Below are 20,729 nucleotides of genomic sequence, written 5' to 3'. Positions count from 1 at the left end.
TCACTCATACTAATTTGCACCAAAAACGCATGTAAAAAACGGATTTTATGTAGCACTTTTCCTGAAAAGAGATGCACAAATGGTGCAGAAATTTCTGCACTAAATACTTAACGTGTGCAGATACCCTACTTCTGATTTGTTTCCACTTTTTGATGCCTAGTCATCCTTTCAATGTTGATGAGTATACTGTATATACATACTTATATAATATATACACACACACAGACACTTGGCAAAGCGATCTATTGAATTAAATCAGACTGTAAAAAAAAAAATTTAAAAAAAAATCAGCCGAAGTTCTACATGGCATAATCTTTTTAATACAGAAATGCTTTCACAGTTAACCAACCGCTTGTAAAGAATTGTAACATTGTACAGAGAACATATTTCAGATTCACACAAATCAATTACGTAGATAAAATCTGGTATAAAAGTCGTAACAGACTCAAATGTGTACGTATTTGACAAGTGAAAAGTCCTTCAATATGCGTTGGGGTTGACTTCATCAAGATATCCATGAGGAATGGCAGGCATTACTTCATTGGGGAGAATGGAGCTGGAACCAGGAGGAAGTTTCGCTGTGAATCAAGAAACCCCACGCTTTCCCGCACTAAAAAAGAAGGCAGAAAATGTTTTTTTCACATAGTGTGGACTAAAACATTTTAAAAAGCGTTAAGTGTTTAGAACTTGAGCGAGCAATGAAAAGATGGACTCATACACAGCTACCAACGCTACTGCATTTCATCACAAGCTTTTATCCCTATGTTATTCTCCATGGATTCCAGGGCAGCTTCTTTGGAGCTCGGGAGCTAAAGGGTCCTAGTCTGTTTCTTCTTTTCTCCAAAATGGAACATTAAATTCCCCTCTGTGCAACTATACGACATTAGTATCCAATCCTTGATTTTTTTTTATGTATAACTACAGTACATAGTCATAAACAAAATAGACTTCAAAGAAAAATCAGGCCTCACCAAGATCTTTGCTGGTGGAGGTTAAAACTAATGTAGTACCTGTTTTAAGGACAGAACTTGTTAAGGGGAATTTGTAAGCGGATTTTTGCCATGTAATCTGACAGCAGCATGAGGTAGGGTCAGAGACCCTGATTCCAGCAATGTATCACTTAGTTCACTGGGAGCAGCAGTTATGATAGAATCACAGTTTTCTCTGTTGCAGATCTAACAAAGCTCAGATGTTGAGCTGTGTATAACCCCTTCCACACCACAACTTTCTGTGTACAATGTTTATTAACAGAAAACTGATCAATCAGTGCTGTGGGTGTGGTTGGACTATGAGGCACAAGGCCAGTTGTCCTCTAGTGATAATCTGCTGATAAAACACTGATTGTATTGAAACAGCAAAACACAGCCAAGGTAACACATTACTAAAATCAGGCTCTCTGTTCCTACATTATGGTGCTCTCAGATTACATAGCAAAACCTGCTGACAGATTACCTTTAATGGTGTAGGTCTTTAATATGGGACAAATAAAAGTGTATGGACACCTATTGTGCTTCAGTAAGTCTCTTGCTTCATGTAGAAGTATATATTTTTTTATCAGAATCTATAAAAAAATTCTATAAAAAAACTGGCATGCTCCTTTGGATTTTGTACATAGGCCACCTGACAGGGCCTGTACAGTAGCACACAGAGGTTGTGTCCTGCATACCCTGCCAGGTCAATGACTCCTAAAGACAAACTGCTTGCCTGAATGCATGCATGATAATATATTCCCATTTTCTACGTTCAATTATGTTGATAGGTCTACCACCCCTCGTACTTCTTCCTAGCCTCCTAATTGTTGCTGAATGAGCAACTGTTGCAATGAGTTTGGGCCTTAAAGGGGTTTTCCCACAAACAAAGTTAATTTTAATCAACATTTTAATCAATAGATTTATGAATAATAATGTCCACAATTGGATGTGTTTAAAGGCTGTGTGCCCACGATGCGTTTTTTAAACGTTTCCGCAGCGACAGAAACGCTTAAAAAATGCATGGTAGAAGGTCTGTCATGTTCCCCAATGATAATCCCCATGTGCTGTGCACATGCTGCGGAAATTTCCGCTGTGGATTATCATTGCGGGAAAAAACGCAGCACTACCAATTATTTTGCGGAAGTGCTGCGTTTTCGCCGCCATTGACTTGCATTGGAACGCATGGATTACGCATCACTGTATATGTAGATGCACATTCCATGCGTTCCAATGTGCGGATGGTACCCAGGTCTAGAGGAGAGGAGACTCTCTCCGGACCCGGGTACCATAGAAAACTGTAAAAAAATAAATAAATATATATATACTTACCTTCTGGCGGCCCGCGGTGCGCTCCTCCTTGCTTGAAGGCAATTCGCGATGGAATGAAGGACCTGCGCTGACGTCATAGTCATGTGACGGGTCACGCGACGCTGACGTCGGCAGGTCCTTCAGTCTACTGCTGCCGGGACGGAGGGGATCAAGACAGAGCGGGCCATCAGAGGGTAAGTATAGATATTATTTTTTATTTTTAACCATTCTTTAGGTCACACTATATAAATCCATGCTGTTTGCATGGATTTATGGAGTGTGACCAAGTTGTCAAGCACTTTCCAAGTGATGCTAAAATCGCTTGGAAAGCGCTTGTCAACCCGCATGCGGAAATGCAAGTGAAGAACGCTTCACATCCGCATGTCCCTGGCAGGAAAACGCATGTACAATCTGCATGTACAATCCGCATGTACAATCCGCATGCGTTTTTTCTGCCAGGGAGATGCAGAAATGCTCAGGAAAAAATCCTGAGCATTTCTGCATCGTGGGCACATAGCCAAAATGTTCCTGAGCTGAGATAATCTTATAAATGTGCCCCTGCTGTGTACTGTGTAATGGCTGTGTCTGACCGTGTGGTCTGATCATACCCCATCTCCTGTGCAGAGGAGGACATTACAGCATGGGATCACAGCTGATTCTTTCTTTGAGGCAAAACATTGCTTAAAAACAGGCAGGGAAATATTTTACCTCACAGAAAGAATCAGCTGTGATCCCATGCTGTACTGTCCGTATACTCTTTTGCTTCTACCCGGCCCAGGAGATGTGGTATGATCAGACCATGTTCCTGTACGGTCAGACACAGCCATTACACAGTACATAGCAGGGGCACATTTATAACATTATCTCAGCACAGGGACATTTTATTTAAACACATCAAATTGTGGAACTTATTATTATTCCAAGATTTATTGATTAAAATTAACTTTGTTCATGCGAAAACCCCTTTAATGATCAAATAAGCACTTCTTGAATGGCCATTACATTTAGGCAGAAAGTGGTTTTTGCATACACTTTAGAATTTCTTCTGAATTACTGGGCACATAAGAATCTAATTATTCAAAGTTTGCCTATATTTTAAGGCTAATTTTTGTTTTGTACTACAATCTTTTTTATGCTGCACCTACTCTGAATTCTATTTTTTTTTTTTTTTACTTGTTTATGGGTATAATTTTTTATAATCCAGATATTTGTAGCCAATTCATTATCTGAAGCCATTTAAAAAGTCTACATTTTTTAGTGCAAAATGTATTCTAGTACCCCTCCTGGAATGATTTTATTGTACACCAGAAATTTTTGCATAAATATTAGAATTGTGTGAAACATTTTAATGGATCATGTGACCTTTTGCTCTAAAAAAAAAAAAAAGGTCCATAAATGGTAAAAGACAAAAATAAAGAGCATTTTTTATGTTGTGCGAAATTCATAAACCCAGTTTGAAGTATTTGACGCAGCAAAGTATACCACAAGACAAAAAAGAAAACTGACAAACTCCATAAATGATGAATAGGGCCTTCACATGTGAAAAACTGACAAGAGTCAACCTAGCCATTATTCATACATTTTTATAATTTATTAGAGCTTTCCCATTTTTTTTTTCTTCACTAACTTTTTACATCTTTATTTTTTTATAACTTACAAATTCTTCTAAAATGTCAGAAATCCCTCACCCCCATCTTTAAAATGTAACACTTTCTTGTCCACTACTTGGACAACCCCTTCTCAATCACTACATCGCCACTGTGTAAAATAATAACAGCTATACTCACCTCCGATGAGGGTGCGATGATGGTGCCTGCCCTCTTGGGGCTCAATGTGGCGCGAGCCCTGCAGCCAATCAACGGTCGCTTCACGCTCACCTCCTTCGGACATAACTGACATCTGGAGTAAGCTTGCTGCTGTCCTGATGTCCTGCTCGCCCGGGGAGAGGAGGCGACAACATTGCTGGAAGGGCACCCGCACAGTATTACATGGGGAAAGTATAGTGATTGAGAAGGGGTTATTTAAACAACGGTCAAAAGTATAAACCCAAAGGCTTTGTCATGTGAACAATTTTACTGACGAACATGTGATGTTAGGGGTCACTGCCTCTACTCCATGTTGGCGTAAGCATTATTCTCCAAAAGACCACATGATAGAAATACACAATAGCCTGCCGTTTTCCACTTATAAGCTTTAAGTCATAGGTTCTTATGGTAACATCAGAAATGGGGAAAAAAAATAAATTGTGCCACAGATTGCATACACAAAATCTGTGAGTGTTACAATGGATTGTTTGTTATTTATGTCAAATATGGAGACGTGACAAAAAAAAGACAAACAGATTGTATTGAACAGGGTTGTGCAACCTTTCCTTGTCTGAGGACCACAATCCCAAGAGTTTAAAAAAAAAACCTAAAAGGTGTATCATCATCCAAAATGTACGATAGGTGCTGGTTGCACTTTCACGACTCCATTATATCCATAGAATAAGAATTACCGTTTCTCCCATTCTTACTCCGGAAACAAGAGACCACGCATGCAACTCTCTCCATTGTAGTTTATGTGAGCAGTGCAGACGGTCACTCTTCACTAGTCCCAAAATCTTCAATGACAATAGCTGCAAGCACAAAGGCCACCTAGGCCTTTACAGTGCCTTGAAAAAGTATTCATGCCCTGTGAACTTTTCCACATTTTTTTTACGTTAAACCCGCAAACTTAAATGGATTTTATTGGGATTTTATGTCATCAGCTCAGGTAGGAGAATCTGTTGACAGGACATCTATTAGGGCTTGCTTACACTAGTGTATAACACAGCCGAGTGCTACCTGATGTTTTATTGGATAGCACTAGGACCAATCTTATACTATCAGGCAGTGCAGATTTGTGATTTTTTTTTTCTTATGCCGATTTGGCATAAGAAAACCATCTCAGCATCCGTCAAACGGGTCGTGCACATCCATACACGTCTATGGGTGTGTGTGCAGTCCGATGTACCTCACAGAGACAATGTAGAAGATGGAGATATTAGGTTCTCCGTCTCCTCTGCACCTGTGCTGTAATTCTTTCATGTGAGAGAATCGGATCACAGTAAAATGACACTCAGATCAATCTCTTGACAGAGTTTGACCGAGTGTCAACATAATCAACTCGATTCTCTTGCATGAGAGAAAATACGGCAGTGTGAGAGAGCCATTAGTCGTATACTTCACAAATCTGGCCATTATGGAGGAGTGGCTAGAAGAAAGCAATTTTTGAAAGCAAGCCATAAGAAGTACCGTTTGCAAAAAGTCATGTAGGGGACACAGCTAGCATGTAGAGGAAAGTGCTCTGATCAGATGAGACTAAAGTAGAACTTTTTGGGCTAAATGCAAAATGCTACGTGGGATGGAAAACGAACAATGCACATCACCCTGAAAACACCATACCCACCGTCAAACATTGTGGTATCAGCATCATACTGTGGGGATGCTTTTCTTCAGCACGGACAGGGAAGCTGGTAAGAGTTGATGGGAAATTGGATGGAGCTAAAAATCTAAATACAGGGCAATCCTGGAAGAAAAACTTTTAGAGACTGCTAAAGACTTTATGCCGGGGCATAGATTCACCTTCCAGCAGGACAACGACCAAAAACATACTGCCAGAGCTACAATGGAATGGTTTAGATCAGGGGTCTCAAACTCGGCTGGGTATATGGGCCGCAAATGGAAAAAATTTGAATTTGGGGGGCCGCATTTTTTGTTCAATGTGACATTTTTAGTGATACCATTTTTTTGTGTATACACCTTTTGAACATTTTTGCCGTGTTTATTTTTTTTATAGCTTGGGTCCTTATGGATGTGGGATAATAAACGTGTACTTTTTTGTGTTTACTTTAGTTTACATATAAAACAGCATTTTTAGTGCCCAATATTTTTTCATGCTTTATTTTTATTTTTTTGATTTTTACAATTTTGTTTCCCCCAATTGGCCACATACAGTAAAATTGTCTTACAATTAGCATCATATAGTAATAATGGCAAACATCTTGTAGTAATGTCCCCATCTTGTACTAATGTGGCCCAACCAGGTCCCCATCCTGTGGCTATGTGCCCCATCCAGGTCCCCATCTTGTGGGTATGTGCCCCATCCAGGTCCCCATCTTGTGGGTATGTGCCCATCCAGGTCCCCCTCTTGTGGCTATGTGCCCCATCCAGGTCCACATCTTGTGGGTATGTGCCCATCCAGGTCCCCATCTTGTGGCTATGTGCCCCATCCAGGTCCCCCTCTTGTGGCTATGTGCCCCATCCAGGTCCCCCTCTTGTGGCTATGTGCCCCATCCAGGTCCCCCTCTTGTGGGTATGTGCCCCATCCAGGTCCCCATCTTGTGGGTATGTGCCCCATCCAGGTCCCCATCTTGTGGGTATGTGCCCCATCCAGGTCCCCATCTTGTGGGTATGTGCCCCATCCAGGTCCCCATCTTGTGGGTATGTGCCCCATCCAGGTCCCCATCTTGTGGGTATGTGCCCATCCAGGTCCCCCTCTTGTGGCTCTGTGCCCCATCCAGGTCCCCATCTTGTGGCTCTGTGCCCCATCCAGGTCCCCATCTTGTGGGTATGTGCCCATCCAGGTCCCCCTCTTGTGGCTATGTGCCCCATCCAGGTCCCCCTCTTGTGGCTATGTGCCCCATCCAGGTCCCCCTCTTGAGGCTATGTGCCCCATCCAGGTCCACATCTTGTGGGTATGTGCCCATCCAGGTCCCCATCTTGTGGCTATGTGCCCCATCCAGGTCCCCATCTTGTGGGTATGTGCCCCATCCAGGTCCCCATCTTGTGGGTATGTGCCCCATCCAGGTCCACATCTTGTGGGTATGTGCCCATCCAGGTCCACATCTTGTGGGTATGTGCCCATCCAGGTCCCCCTCTTGAGGCTATGTGCCCCATCCAGGTCCCCATCTTGTGGCTATGTGCCCCATCCAGGTCCCCATCTTGTGGGTATGTGCCCATCCAGGTCCCCCTCTTGTGGCTATGTGCCCCATCCAGGTCCCCATCTTGTGGCTATGTGCCCCATCCAGGTCCCCATCTTGTGGCTCTGTGCCCCATCCAGGTCCACATCTTGTGGGTATGTGCCCATCCAGGTCCACATCTTGTGGGTATGTGCCCATCCAGGTCCCCCTCTTGAGGCTATGTGCCCCATCCAGGTCCCCATCTTGTGGCTATGTGCCCCATCCAGGTCCCCATCTTGTGGGTATGTGCCCATCCAGGTCCCCCTCTTGTGGCTATGTGCCCCATCCAGGTCCCCATCTTGTGGCTATGTGCCCCATCCAGGTCCCCATCTTGTGGCTCTGTGCCCCATCCAGGTCCCCATCTTGTGGGTATGTGCCCATCCAGGTCCCCCTCTTGTGGCTATGTGCCCCATCCAGGTCCCCCTCTTGAGGCTATGTGCCCCATCCAGGTCCCCATCTTGTGGCTATGTGCCCCATCCAGGTCCCCATCTTTTGGCTATGTGCCCCCTGTGCTGTTCTTCACACACATAAAAAAAAAAAGATGATTCTCACCTGTCCTCCGTTCCCTCTGCGTCCTTCCTGCAGATGTGGCCCGCAGGCACCACAGAGTCAGACCCCTTGACGATCCCGACCTGGTCCAGGAGGAGCCGCCGACAGCAGCGCTGAATTGCCGCACAGAGACTGTTTCCCAGCACAGCATTTCCAATGCCAGCCGCCGGCCAATCAGAGGCCAGCAGCTGACATCAGCGTACGGCAATGACATCATACTCACTGCGCCGACACGCAGATATCAGCTGCTGGCCTCTGATTGGTCAGCGGCTGTCATTGGAAATGCTGTGCTGGGAAACAGTCTCTGTGCGGCAATTCAGCGCTGCTGTCGGCGGCTCCTCCTGGACCAGGTCGGGATCATCAAGGGGTCTGTGCCTGCGGGCCGCATAAAGCAGCCTCAGGGGCCGCATGCGGCCCGCGGGCCGCGTGTTTGAGACCCCTGGTTTAGATCAAAGCATATTCATGTGTTTGAATGGCCCAAAGTCCAGTCGTAAAGCCCATTGAGAATCTGAGGCAAGGCTTGAAAATTGCTATTCACAGACACTCTCCATCCAATCTCACTGAGATACAGCTAGTTTGCAAAGAAGAATGGGCAAAAATTTCAGCTTCTAGATGGGCAAAGCTGGTAGAGACATACCCCAAAAGACTTGCTGCACTGATTTCAGCAAAAATGGTCCTACAAAGCATTGACTCAGGATAGGGGCGGAATACAAATACACGTCACAATTTTCAGGTTTATATTTTAAAAAAAAAAAAGTTAGAAAACCATACATCATTTCCTTTACACTTCACAAATATTTGCTACCTTGTATTGGTATACCACATAAAATCCAAGCAAAATACATTTAAGTCTGTGGATGTAGTTTAACAAAAATCTGAAAAAGTTTACAAATCAGTAGGCACATTTAGCTGAAATGTATTGCAGCACAGAAACCCGCCTTCTCCCTGCACCACAATACATGCCACCGGCCGATAGGAGGCTGGCAGCTGAAGTCCGAGTGCCCCTCATGAGCGGTGCATGACAGTGATGTCATACGCATGGCGGGCATGCCGAAGTCAGCTGCAGGCTATGGGAGAGGACGTCTCACATTGTGGGAGAGTTGGAAAGTAAGAAGAATCGTTTATTTTATTTTTTTTAGGTGATGAAAAACAGCAGCAGAACGAACATCATACACGGAATGGGCCCAGGATGGGGGGGCATTATGCAAGGAAGGGGCCCAGGATGGAGGGCATTATACCAGGAAGGGGCACAGGATGGAGGACATTATACCAGGAAGGGGAACAGGATGGAGGACATTATACCATGATGGGGGACATTGTTACAGGAAAGAGGCCAGCAGAGGGACATTATTACAGGAAGGTACCAGGATGGGGACATTATGACATGTAGGGTGAATATGCATATCTTTACAGGATCTAGAATGCTACAAAGTCCCATACATCCGACCAACATGGAGGGTAGGGTCCAGGTCCAAATTTTGCAGCGGAGCCCATCGGACTCTAGTTATGCCACTGACAATTAGTACTTACTCATCACTACTCCCGTACCAAAGTGTCGCTCCTTTCTGACATGGAAAATACAAGTGAGCAACCACAAAAAACTGATAAGAATATACAGAATCTGACCAGAAGGTACAGAGGACGTGCATCCATGTTGTAGAAGATGAGTGAGTGATTTTCAGCTTCGCCAGTGCATCTCTTAGAGATGGCACATTACAGATGTTCACATTTGTCTTGCGCAGACAAAAATCAAGATCTCCCAACAAGACTTAATATACATATAAGATCCCTCCAAATGCAGAGTAACCAATAAACCCAGACATCTACACGTATCACCAATGTAATTTACCTGCTGCCACTACCCTGGCATCTTCATGAGCCACATGTCTTCCTGAAGCCCGATTGTCAGAATGGTCATTCCACCACAAGACATGAACTGCGTACACACAAAATACATTTGTTTCATCACAACAACACAAATGTAAAAAATTTTGGAACAATTTTATAGTGGAGGTATGATTAATCATATGAAGAAGTGCTATTGCAATATCAAACTGTGTCAGAGTGTGCATGAGGTGAGTATAAGGGGGAAGAGGGGCTCACTGTCGGTAATGGAGAAATGAAGGGGGAAGTACTGCCGAGATTTAGGGACTGCTCTGAGTAATGGGCAAATGAAGGATGGCTCTGCTGTGACTACTGGGTGTAAGAAAGGAATAAAAGCTTAATTATATGGGGATAGAATAGTCACCCCTGGGCCCTAAAGACTAATGGAGCCCAACTGTCACTTTACTACATACACTAACATAAAAGAATACTAAAATTTTCTGCGATGTATTTTTTATTTTCCCAGCTGTACTAAGACATCACCCTGAGTTCTCAACTGTAACGTTACTAAACATTACCCCTATTTTGTCACATTATACCTCTGACTGACTCTTGTTCCTGTACTGGTATTTTACTTGTACAGTGACACCACTGTGGCCCATTACTACCCTACTGTGACACCACTGTGGCCCATTACTACCCTGTGACACCACTGTGGCCCATTACTACCTTACTGTGACACCACTGTGGCCCATTACTACCTTACTGTGACACCACTGTGGCCATTACTACCTTATTGTGACACCACTGTGGCCATTACTACCTTATTGTGACACCACTGTGGCCATTACTACCTTATTGTGACACCACTGTGGCCATTACTACCTTACTGTGACATCACTGTGGCCATTACTACCTTACTGTGACACCACTGTGGCCCATTACTACCTTACTGTGACACCACTGTGGCCATTACTACCTTATTGTGACACCACTGTGGCCATTACTACCTTACTGTGACATCACTGTGGCCATTACTACCTTACTGTGACACCACTGTGGCCATTACTACCTTACTGTGACACCACTGTGGCCATTACTACCTTACTGTGACACCACTGTGGCCATTACTACCTTACTGTGACACCACTGTGGCCATTACTACCTTACTGTGACACCACTGTGGCCCATTACTACCTTACTGTGACACCACTGTGGCCATTACTACCTTACTGTGACACCACTGTGGCCCATTACTACCTTACTGTGACACCACTGTGGCCATTACTACCTTATTTTCACACCACTGTGGCCATCACTACCTTATTGTGACATCACTGTGGCCATTACTTCCTTACTGTGACATCACTGTGGCCATTACTACCTTACTGTGACATCACTGTGGCCCATCACTACCTTACTGTGACACCACTGTGGCCATTACTACCTTACTGTGACACCACTGTGGCCATTACTACCTTATTGTGACACCACTGTGGCCATTACTTCCTTACTGTGACATCACTGTGGCCATGACTACCTTACTGTGACATCACTGTGGCCATTACTACCTTACTGTGACATCACTGTGGCCATTACTACCTTACTGTGACATCACTGTGGCCATTACTTCCTTACTGTGACATCACTGTGGTTATTACTACCTTACTGTGACACCACTGTGGCCATTACTACCTTTATTGTGACACCACTGTGGCCCATTACTACCCTACTGTGACACCACTGTGGCCCATTACTACCTTACTGTGACACCACTGTGGCCCATTACTACCTTATTGTGACACCACTGTGGCCATTACTACCTTATTGTGACACCACTGTGGCCATTACTACCCTATTGTGACACCACTGTGGTCATTGCTTCCTTACTGTGACATCACTGTGGTTATTACTATGCCCAAGACTGCATTGCGTAGACCCAAATCTGGGACTGTCCAGCTGTATCTAAGCTGTTTGGGATTAGAGATGAATGGATGGATTCACTGGACTCCAGTCCAGAGTCCAGCTCAGCATTACTGGGCGGCTGGACGGGAGGCCGCCTATCTCTTAACTTCTTGTGTCCTCGGACTGCCTTTTGATTAGCCAGGGCTGACCCAGCGTCATGCTCATCTCTAGTTGGGATCTATGGATTTATTTTTTGTTTATTCATTCATAGTCCTAGCAGCCAGAAATATCTCATCTTGATGTAGGATTTACTATATGACACTGGCTTTTATGTGTCTGTAAGGCTGTGCTAACATATTGTATAAATACTGTGCTTTTGTGTTTTCTGCAGGTGTCCGCACCAATCTATGCAATAACAATAGTCTCTGGTTATTGCATTTGTGCTACATTTTTTAGGCCTTTTTTCCCCTTATTTGATGCGTTTTTGGTGCAGATGTGAAGCTGTCTTTAAGTGTTTTTTTGTAGTACAGAAAAGCTTTGATTCTTCTCTTAAAGTATCTGCAGTTTTTTACATGCATTTTTTTAGGCTCCACATAGAAGCATCTAGAAAAGCATCAAAACCGTGGTTCAGCAGAGCCTTTAGACGCACTGTTCATTTTGCTTGGACAGTTCAACACAGCAGAATTTCTTTGCAGCAGAAAAAACACAGCATTTACGCTACATGTGAACCCAGTCTAAATGTCCAAGTAAAGTGGATGTGAGTTCATAAAGTAACTCAGCCCCTGGTGCGTCTAAAGATGCAACTGAACTGTGCTGTTGTGATTTTTTGCTCTATAAGCTTCTATGTGGAGTCTAAAAAAAAAACGCAAGCAAAAAATAAATAAATAAATAAATAAAATAATAAAAGCAGTTAATCTTTAAGCGCAGAGTCAAAAAAGCATTAAAAACGCATCACATCTGTGCAAAAAATGCATCGGCTGCAGGGTTACATTTTTATGGGTTTAATAGAGAAATAAAAAGAAAAAACAACCATGCCATTTTTTATGCCATTTACCAATCACCATAATTAATCTGATCGCTGTGTTCTACTTTTTTTTACGATTACAGGGTCACCAAATATGTCCGTATAATTTGCGATGTTTATTATATTTCAAAAACGCGCATAAAAAATTACATTATTGTATTTGTTTATTATTGTTTAGTAATTTTCTAGAAAGAAAAAAAAATCTGTCTTTTTTTCTCCATCTAGAATACAGGGACATAGAAATGCACTGCTATGTACAATGTTTCTCTATTGTACTAGTATAATGTGCCTGTGGGGTCACAGGCTGCAATGCAGCTCCAAGTATAGAAAATTCTCCCAGTGGCATCACAGGAGCTTGTGGCTCATTGCTTTAGCTGTTGTCTGCAATTATAGAGGCTTTAAGTTCAATTCCTGGGGAGACTCACAAAAAAAAGAGAAAAATTATATTTTTGTCATTGTTTTTTAGTAGTTTTGTAGGAACAAAAATCTGACTTTTTGTACACATCTAGAATACAGGGACATAGAGATCCATCAATACATAGAAATACACTGCTATGTACCTGTGCTTCTGGGTTCACTGCCTGAAATACAGATCAATATTACCAAATTCTCCTCTCTTCATCAATGTGGGCTGTAGCTTATAGCAAGAGCTGCTGCCTGCAAACATGGAATTTGCAAGTTTGATTCTCGGTGGAGACCAGACATGTGAATTTTTTATTTAATTTATGTACGTGTGAGCAGAGAGATACCGACCTCGGCCCCAGGAGGAGGATGAGCTATGGAGCTGGCAAACAGAGTGAGAGGAAGACAGGACAAAAGCCCTGGCTTAGTGGGACTGAGGCCCCAAATCAGGACAGTCCCGCTGAATCCAGGATGATTGGAAGCTATGTGTAATGGCAAGTAGTTTGCCATTTCTGTGAGACAGTGGCGGTGTTCAGGGGGGCAGTGATCCCCTGTTTGGCCCTCCTGTGTGCTGCAGAGATTATAAAGGTGCAGTCCTAATGGTGCTGGCTGTGGGCGGATGAGCGTGTACGCCGGAAGGCTGGAGTAGAATTTGGTGGCATCAGTGTGATTGGACAAACAAGGGGAAAGGGGACTAGAGCCAAAGGCTGCTTAGCAGCAGAATATCACCTAGGATGATATGGTACCCTTGCTCATTATAGCAGTGTGACCATGACTGCTTTGAAGTAGGTTTAGTAAATTACCTTGGTTAAGTAATCCATATTCAGTGTTAAAGACACCAACAAGCTTTGTGTAGCCACAATTGACGTGAGTGGAGATGGCAGCTCGAAATGATTTGCCCCAAACTGCTGGTCCTCCAGGCTTAAATTGAAAAGAGACCATTTCGTAGACCCCTAGGATAAAGACAAATCAGCATTATGCATTACCCCTTATATCTTTTATGTTTATTGTACCTAATGGGAGTATACAGTACAACACGATGCAGCATTGATTGTCTGGTTGACCATTATGTTCTCACTTTGTTATGCACATTATAAACAAAGCTAAAGACTACTGATGAGTGAACACTAAAATGCTCGGGTGCTCGATGCACGGGTCGAGCAAATTGGAATACTCGGGTGCTCGGTCTGAGTAACAAGTCCGATGTAAGTCTATGGGAAAATCAAGCATTTTTCCGGCAGCCGCCCCCCCCCCCCCTCCCGGCAGTCTGCAGAGGGCTAAAAATTGCCCAAATCGATGGGAACAGTGCTCAAATGACATGGGAACAGCATGGGAAAGACCCCTGGAAGCATTTCTGACTCCCAGTCCACTGCTGTTAACGTCAGAGGTATTCTGCCACTTTACGGACTCACAATAAAACATACAAAAATGAAACCACAATGGATTTTCCTAGGAAATATGTTAAGGAACATCCTTTCCAGGGTAATGACTTGTATATAAACCAAAATAAATATCCAAAAACAAAAATGCTCCTCCACACCTTGGGCTATGTTCACACGCAGCGTTTTGATGCGGGTTTTTTTGCACTTTTGCATTGCTTTCAACGGTGAAAAATACATTCACCAGTAAATGTAATTTTAACATTTTACTACTTTATCTTGCCATATGGTGTGAGAGACATGATCAGACACATCCCGTTTCATTTACGAAGGAGGGACTCTGAAAGACACAAACACTATTTTTATAGGGCCATCAGGCGGCAATTACTATTCTTAAAAGTGCCAGCAGTCGGCTATGTTTGTTGTTCCCATTATAAGGGAGTGGGTCTCCTATAGTGGTACTGCCCATGCAGTGACTGCAAGGGCTGTCAAAATTTGGGAAACACCCCAATAACCACATGTTCCCATTAGAAAGGAGTGGGTCTGCTATACAGTTATAGGGTATGAAATGAGTCCAACGGCTGCCAAAATTAAGGAAAACACCAATACCAATTTAAAGACACAGAGCTGGGCCACAGTAACGACATTTTCCCATTAGAAAGGAGTGGGTCTCCCATACTGTTATTGATTATGCAGTAACTGCAAAAGCTGCCAAAAATTTGGAGGAACTCCAATGCCCCTTGCAAGAGACAAAGAGGTCGGAGAGCCTCCTGAAAACACCAAGGTTACTTACCGGTAGCCGGTTTTTCCTGAGCCCATGACAGCACACCTTGAGAGAGGATCCGCCCCACCAAGGACAGGAAACTGTCTGAAATAAAAGGGCGGCACCTCTCCCTCGCTTCAGTTGTTTACAGAGCATTGAGAGGACCTCCCTAAACAGGTTAGGCACGTAACCAACACCACAATATACATATACACACCACCCCAAACAGTGCACACCAGGGTGTGAGAAACATAGAAAAAATAAGGGGGGGAAACTACGGGTGCTGTCATGGGCTCAGGAAAAACCGGCTACCGGTAAGTAACCTTGGTGTTTTCCCCTCCCCCATGACAGCACACCTTGAGAGAATTTTGGAGAATTTATGAGCACCCTAGGGAGGGACCACCGCTTGAAGTACCCTTCTCCCAAAGGTGAGATCAGAAGAGGACAGATCCAACCGATAGTGCTTAAAGAAGGTGGATGGTGTAGACCAAGTAGCAGCCCTACATATCTGCTCGATCGAGACGTCTGCTCTCTCTGCCCAGGAGGTTGCAACGGCTCTGGTGGAATGAGCCCTCACATTGTCCGGGGCTGGAACCCCTGTGGACGTATAGGCTAAGCAAATGGCCTCCCTGAGCCACCTAGAGATGGTACCCTTGGACACCCCGTGACCTTTCCTACACCCTTGAAAGGCCAGGAACAGAGAACAGTCTTTCCTCCACAGACTAGTCATGTGAATGTACTGTAGCAGGGACCTCCTAACATCTAGGCTATGGAACCTGACTTCCCCTGGGTTCTTGGGATTGCTGCAGAACGAGGGTAGAACAATCTCCTGACTACGGTGAAATCTAGATACCACCTTAGGAAGGTACGCTGGATCTGGCCGCAAGGTGACCCTATCCTCAAAGATTTGTGTGTAACGAGGATTAACCGAGAGGGCCTGCAGGTCACCCACCCTACGGGCTGACGTTAAGGCCACTAGGAGGATGGTCTTAAGGGTGAGAATTTTTGGAGAAACCTTGTGTAGAGGTTCGAATGGTTCACTAGTAAGAGCGTTCAAGACTAAATTCAGGTCCCAAGGAGGAACACCCATGAACCTAACCGGTCCTGCTCTGGCACAGGACTTGATAAACCTCGAGATCCACCTATTCCCAGCCAGATTACAATTGTAGAGTGCTCCCAAAGCTGAAACTTGAACCTTAAGGGTCCCTGTAGCTAGACCCAGGTCCCGCCCCTTTTACAGAAATTCCAGGATCCCCCTGATCGGAGGTTTGCTCGATAGCGGGATATCTATAAACTCTAGGAATTTACCCCAAACTCTGCTATAAATCTTGGTTGTAATTGGTTTTCTACTCCCCAATAAAGTAGAAACTAAGCCTGGTGAAAACCCCTTGCTACTCAATAGCGACCTCTCAAATTCCATGCCGAAAGATGGAACCCCCTGGCCTGGGCATGGAATACTGGTCCCTGCATGAGAAGGTCCGGCCTCTCTGGTAGAATCCAGGGATCTGACACCGACATTAGTCGAAGCAGAGAGAACCAAGGCCTCTTGGGCCAGAAAGGGGCTATCAAAATCACCCTGGCGCCTTCCTCCCAGATCTTCCTCACCACTACTGGAATCATCACTAATGGCGGAAAGGCATAGGCCTTCCTGAACCCCCAAGGAATCTGGAGGGCATCTACGGCATGGGGATTTTCTGCCGGATTTAGGGAGCAAAATCTCTGCACCTTTCTGTTTGCCCTTGTGGCGAACAGGTCTATGTCTGGCTGCCCCCATAACTGGACAATCTGATGGAAGACCTCCGGGTTCAACCCCCACTCCCCCTGTCTTAGGGTATGGCGGCTTAGAAAATCTGCTTTCACGTTTTCTACCCCCTTTATGTGAAGGGCGCTGAGGGATAGGAGGTTTTGCTCTGCTAGACCAAGGATCCTGTCTGCCACCACCATCAGAGGGCGTGACCTTGTCCCTCCCTGGTGATTCACATAGGCTACTGCTGTCCGGTTGTCGGACCTGACCTGGACATGGTGACTTTGGATGTGAGGGAGGAAGTCCCTGAGGGATCTCTCTACTGCCCAAAGCTCCTTTAAGTTTGAGGATGCTCCCCTCTCGTGGTAAGCCCAGTGACCCTGTATTGAGAGTTCTGCCAGATGACCCCCCCATCCGGAACTGCTTGCGTCGGTCGTAATTACCCGATCTACTGGTCTGGACCATTGAACGCCTGCGGTCAGATTTCCCCTGACTGTCCACCACGAAAGGGAATCTACTACTTCTGGGGAGAGAGAGAGCCTGCCTTCTAAATGCCCGTTGCAGGACCTCTGTGCTGACAGGACCTCCCACTGAAGCCGCCTCATATGCCCCTGGGCCCACATTACTGCTGGGAGACAGGCCGTCACAGAACCCAGGAGGGACATTGCCTCTCTCAGAGACATCTCCGGAGCTTGAATGGCCTTCGAGACTAATGCAATCAACCTGCAGATTTTGTCCTCTGGGAGGAAGCAGGTTTGGCGACGAGAGTCTAGGATTAGACCCAGAAAGGTCTGAGTCCTGAAGGGGGTTAGTCTTGATTTTTGGAAATTTACTAACCACCCTAGCTGATGCAACACTTCCGTGACCACTAGGAGCTGACTGGAGCAGTGGGCTTCTGTTTTCCCTATTATCAAGAAGTCGTCTAAATATGGCACGATCACTACATTCTTGATCCGTAGGAAGGCTGTCACTTCTGCTATTAGTTTCGTAAATATTCTCGGGGCAATGGAGAGGCCAAAGGGTAGGGCAGCAAACTGAAAATGCCTCAGCTTCCCCTGAATAAACAGGGCTACTCTCAGATACTTCTGATACTCCGGATGGATTGGGACGTGATAATATGCGTCCTTCAAGTCTATTACAGCCATAAAGCAGTTGCGATGTAAGAGCTTCACTGCCGAGCTTACTGACTCCATCTTGAAAGTCTGGTTTTCTACTACTTGGTTCAGACTCCTGAGGTTGATGATGGTCCTTAAGGACCCGTTTGTTTTTTTTATCATGAATAGTGGGGAATAGAACCCCCTCCCTCTCTGTGTTGCTGGTACTTCGAGAAGGACCTGCTTTCCTACTAACTCTAACACTTCTGTTTCCAGGGCTAATTGTTCTTCCTGGACCTTTCGTAGGGGGGTAACCACAAAGGTCCGCCAGGGGGTCTGACTGAACCGGATCTTCAGGCCCCCACTGATAATTTTCAGAATCCAGGGGTTTGTTGTTATCGCATCCCAAGCTGGAAAAAATTGGGAAAGCCTTCCACCCACTTCCAGCCTGGCGTCATTGGGAGGATCTCTTCGAACTCGAGGATGGTCCTCCAAACATGTAGCCCGATTCTTTTTTGGACTTGGCTTCCCATCTCTTTTTGTCTCCCGGAGGACGACCCCGGTTAAATTTTCTCCTCCGAAACCTAAATCTTCTTGGTTCCCCTGAAAATCCCGGGAACCCTTTGCTTTTATCGCCTGCTTTTTCTAACAGGTCTTCTAACTTTTGGCCAAACAGGAGTCTACCGTCACACGGGAGGGAGCACAGTTTCTGTTTCGAAGGTAGGTCGTCTGGGCAACCTTTGAGCCACAAGGCCCGTCTGGCTGCGTTGGATAGTCCCGCAGCCCTAGCTGACAGTCTGACCGAGTCAGCTGAAGAGTCGGCCAGAAAGGCCGATGCTGTTTGTATTAGAGGTAGCTCTGCAAGTATTGCCTGCCTGGAGACCTTTTTATCTTTAAGCTGGTCTTCCAGCTGTTGGAGCCACACCATCAAGGACCTCGCCACACAGGTGCTAGCCGCCGCTGGTTTTAGGCCGCCTGCCGCCGCCTCCCACGTGTGGCGCAGGAAGGAGTCAGCTCTTTTATCCAGTGCATCCTTTAGGACGCCAGAGTCCTCCAAGGGCAGGGAAGATCTTTTCGATGACCTTGCCACAGTCCCGTCCACCTTGGGGATCTTATCCCAAGGTTCCGCATCCTTCTCTTCGAAGGGATACCTTCTTTTGGAGAAGGAGGGTAAAGCCCCTGATCTCTCAGGTCTCCTCCACTCCCGGTCAATGAGGCCCTGAATTTTACTGTTAACCGGAAATGAGCGTCTCTTCTTCTCTCCCAAGCCCGCAAACATGATGTCCTCCCGGGATTTAGATGCTCTCTCTTCCTCCAGACCCATGGTTGATCTTACTGCCCTAACCAGTCTGTCTGTATTCTCAATGGGGAAGCAGGGTCTACCGCCCCCCGATGAGGAAGAGGACGATGAATCCCACTGCTCCTCGGACTGGAAGGAATCAGAGACGGAGGAAACCTCTCTACGGGGTCTTTTCTTCCCTCTAAGGAACCCTTTCAGGGACCCCTGAACTTCTGCATGTACTATGGACTTTAAATTTGCAGCAAAATCCCGGGAATTCTCAGCTATGGTTTTGGTCACACAGCCCTGGCAAAGTGGTTTCTGCCACTCTACTGAGAGAGAAGCTTGGCAAAGGGCACATATTCTATGCTTTTGCTTGGCACTACTCTTCTTAGGCTCCTAAAAAAAGGAAGCACATAAGAGACTTCCCGTTACTAACCAGTGACATTCACGAAGCTCACTCACCCCCGGAGGTCACAAACGGGTACCAGATTCGGAGGCTGTTGCGGAACCGATGATTCCATTCTGGATGGTCCCGAGGCACTCGAAGCCTTACTCCTGCAGCTGCCACTACGATTACTCGAGCGGCTGTCTGTATACGATGCATCCCTCTGCTTTTTCTGTTGCTGAGGTGGGGGGGTAAGCTGCTGCTCCTGGCTATCTGGATCAGCCATGTCTCAGAAGAGCACCACGCTTCCAGGATAGCTACCCCCCCCCTTAAATATAGGGCCATCCAGCCTCCTCCAGTCTGTGGGCCCTCCCCCTTCCTCAGGTCGGAGCTCCGTTGAAAAAACCCGGCCTGGGACGCTCCGATGGGCGCCGCCATCTTGGATTGGCGCCGCCTCCTGACATCACCCAGTGCGCCGCTCCCAGCGTGCCCTGCGCCGTGACGTCAGGCGCGTCACACCCGGAAGCGTTCCACACTGCAGGGGGAGGACGGCGCCGCGGTCTCTGGGAGGACAGAGCCTGCCTCACCGCGTGCGCCCCGCTCGGCGCAGAGACCCCAGGGGAAGCTGCGGACGGCGCTTCTGGGATACTGAACCCGGTGCACAGGCCAGTGCCCGCTCTTCCACACCGGGACAGCCCCAGGTAAGTCTTCTTTCTTCCAGACAGGTTCCCCATCAAGGACAGGAAACCAACTGAAGCGAGGGAGAGGTGCCACCCTTTTATTTCAGACGGTTTCCTGTCCTTGGTGGGGCGGATCCTCTCTCAAGGTGAGCTGTCATGGGGGAGGGGAAAACAATGTTCCCATTATTAGGAAGTGGGTCTCCCATACTATTTGCCTATGCAGTGAATGCAACAGCTGCCAAAAATTTGGAGGAACTCCAATGCCCCTTGCAAGAGACGCAGATATGGTGATATGGTAGATATTGTGGTGATATGGTGGTGGAGGATGAGGAGAAGGAAGAAGACAAGAGCAAATAGACAAAATCATATACCCATGTCTGGGTTTGAAGACAGAGGTGTATGCAAATAGAATTAGACCTCCCCAAATAAAAAAAAAAA

The 20,729-nt window shown here is 45.8% G+C and overlaps 1 protein-coding gene across 2 annotated transcripts in view; it reads right to left on the bottom strand.

Annotated features, from left to right (window-relative positions):
• Nucleotides 1–297: 297 nt before the first annotated feature.
• Nucleotides 298–20,729, bottom strand: part of LOC141166021 (protein NipSnap homolog 3A-like) — a 59,408-nt gene continuing 38,976 nt past the window's right edge. For both annotated transcript variants that reach the window (XM_073652243.1, XM_073652233.1), the window contains 3 exons: nt 13,768–13,917; nt 9,659–9,745; nt 298–610 (listed from right to left, as the gene is read on the bottom strand). In XM_073652243.1, coding sequence (XP_073508344.1) covers nt 534–610; nt 9,659–9,745; nt 13,768–13,917 — 314 coding nt within the window. In that variant the 3' untranslated portion in view covers nt 298–533. The remainder of the gene's footprint in view (nt 611–9,658; nt 9,746–13,767; nt 13,918–20,729) is intronic.

Source organism: Phyllobates terribilis, unplaced genomic scaffold (assembly GCF_046119375.1).
Source record: "Phyllobates terribilis strain yellow unplaced genomic scaffold, ASM4611937v1 Scaffold_1__5_contigs__length_1240528914, whole genome shotgun sequence".
Classification (NCBI taxonomy): domain Eukaryota; kingdom Metazoa; phylum Chordata; class Amphibia; order Anura; family Dendrobatidae; genus Phyllobates; species Phyllobates terribilis.
The sequence above is the reverse complement of the archived record's forward strand: the minus strand, read 5'-3'. Positions and strand labels throughout refer to the sequence as shown.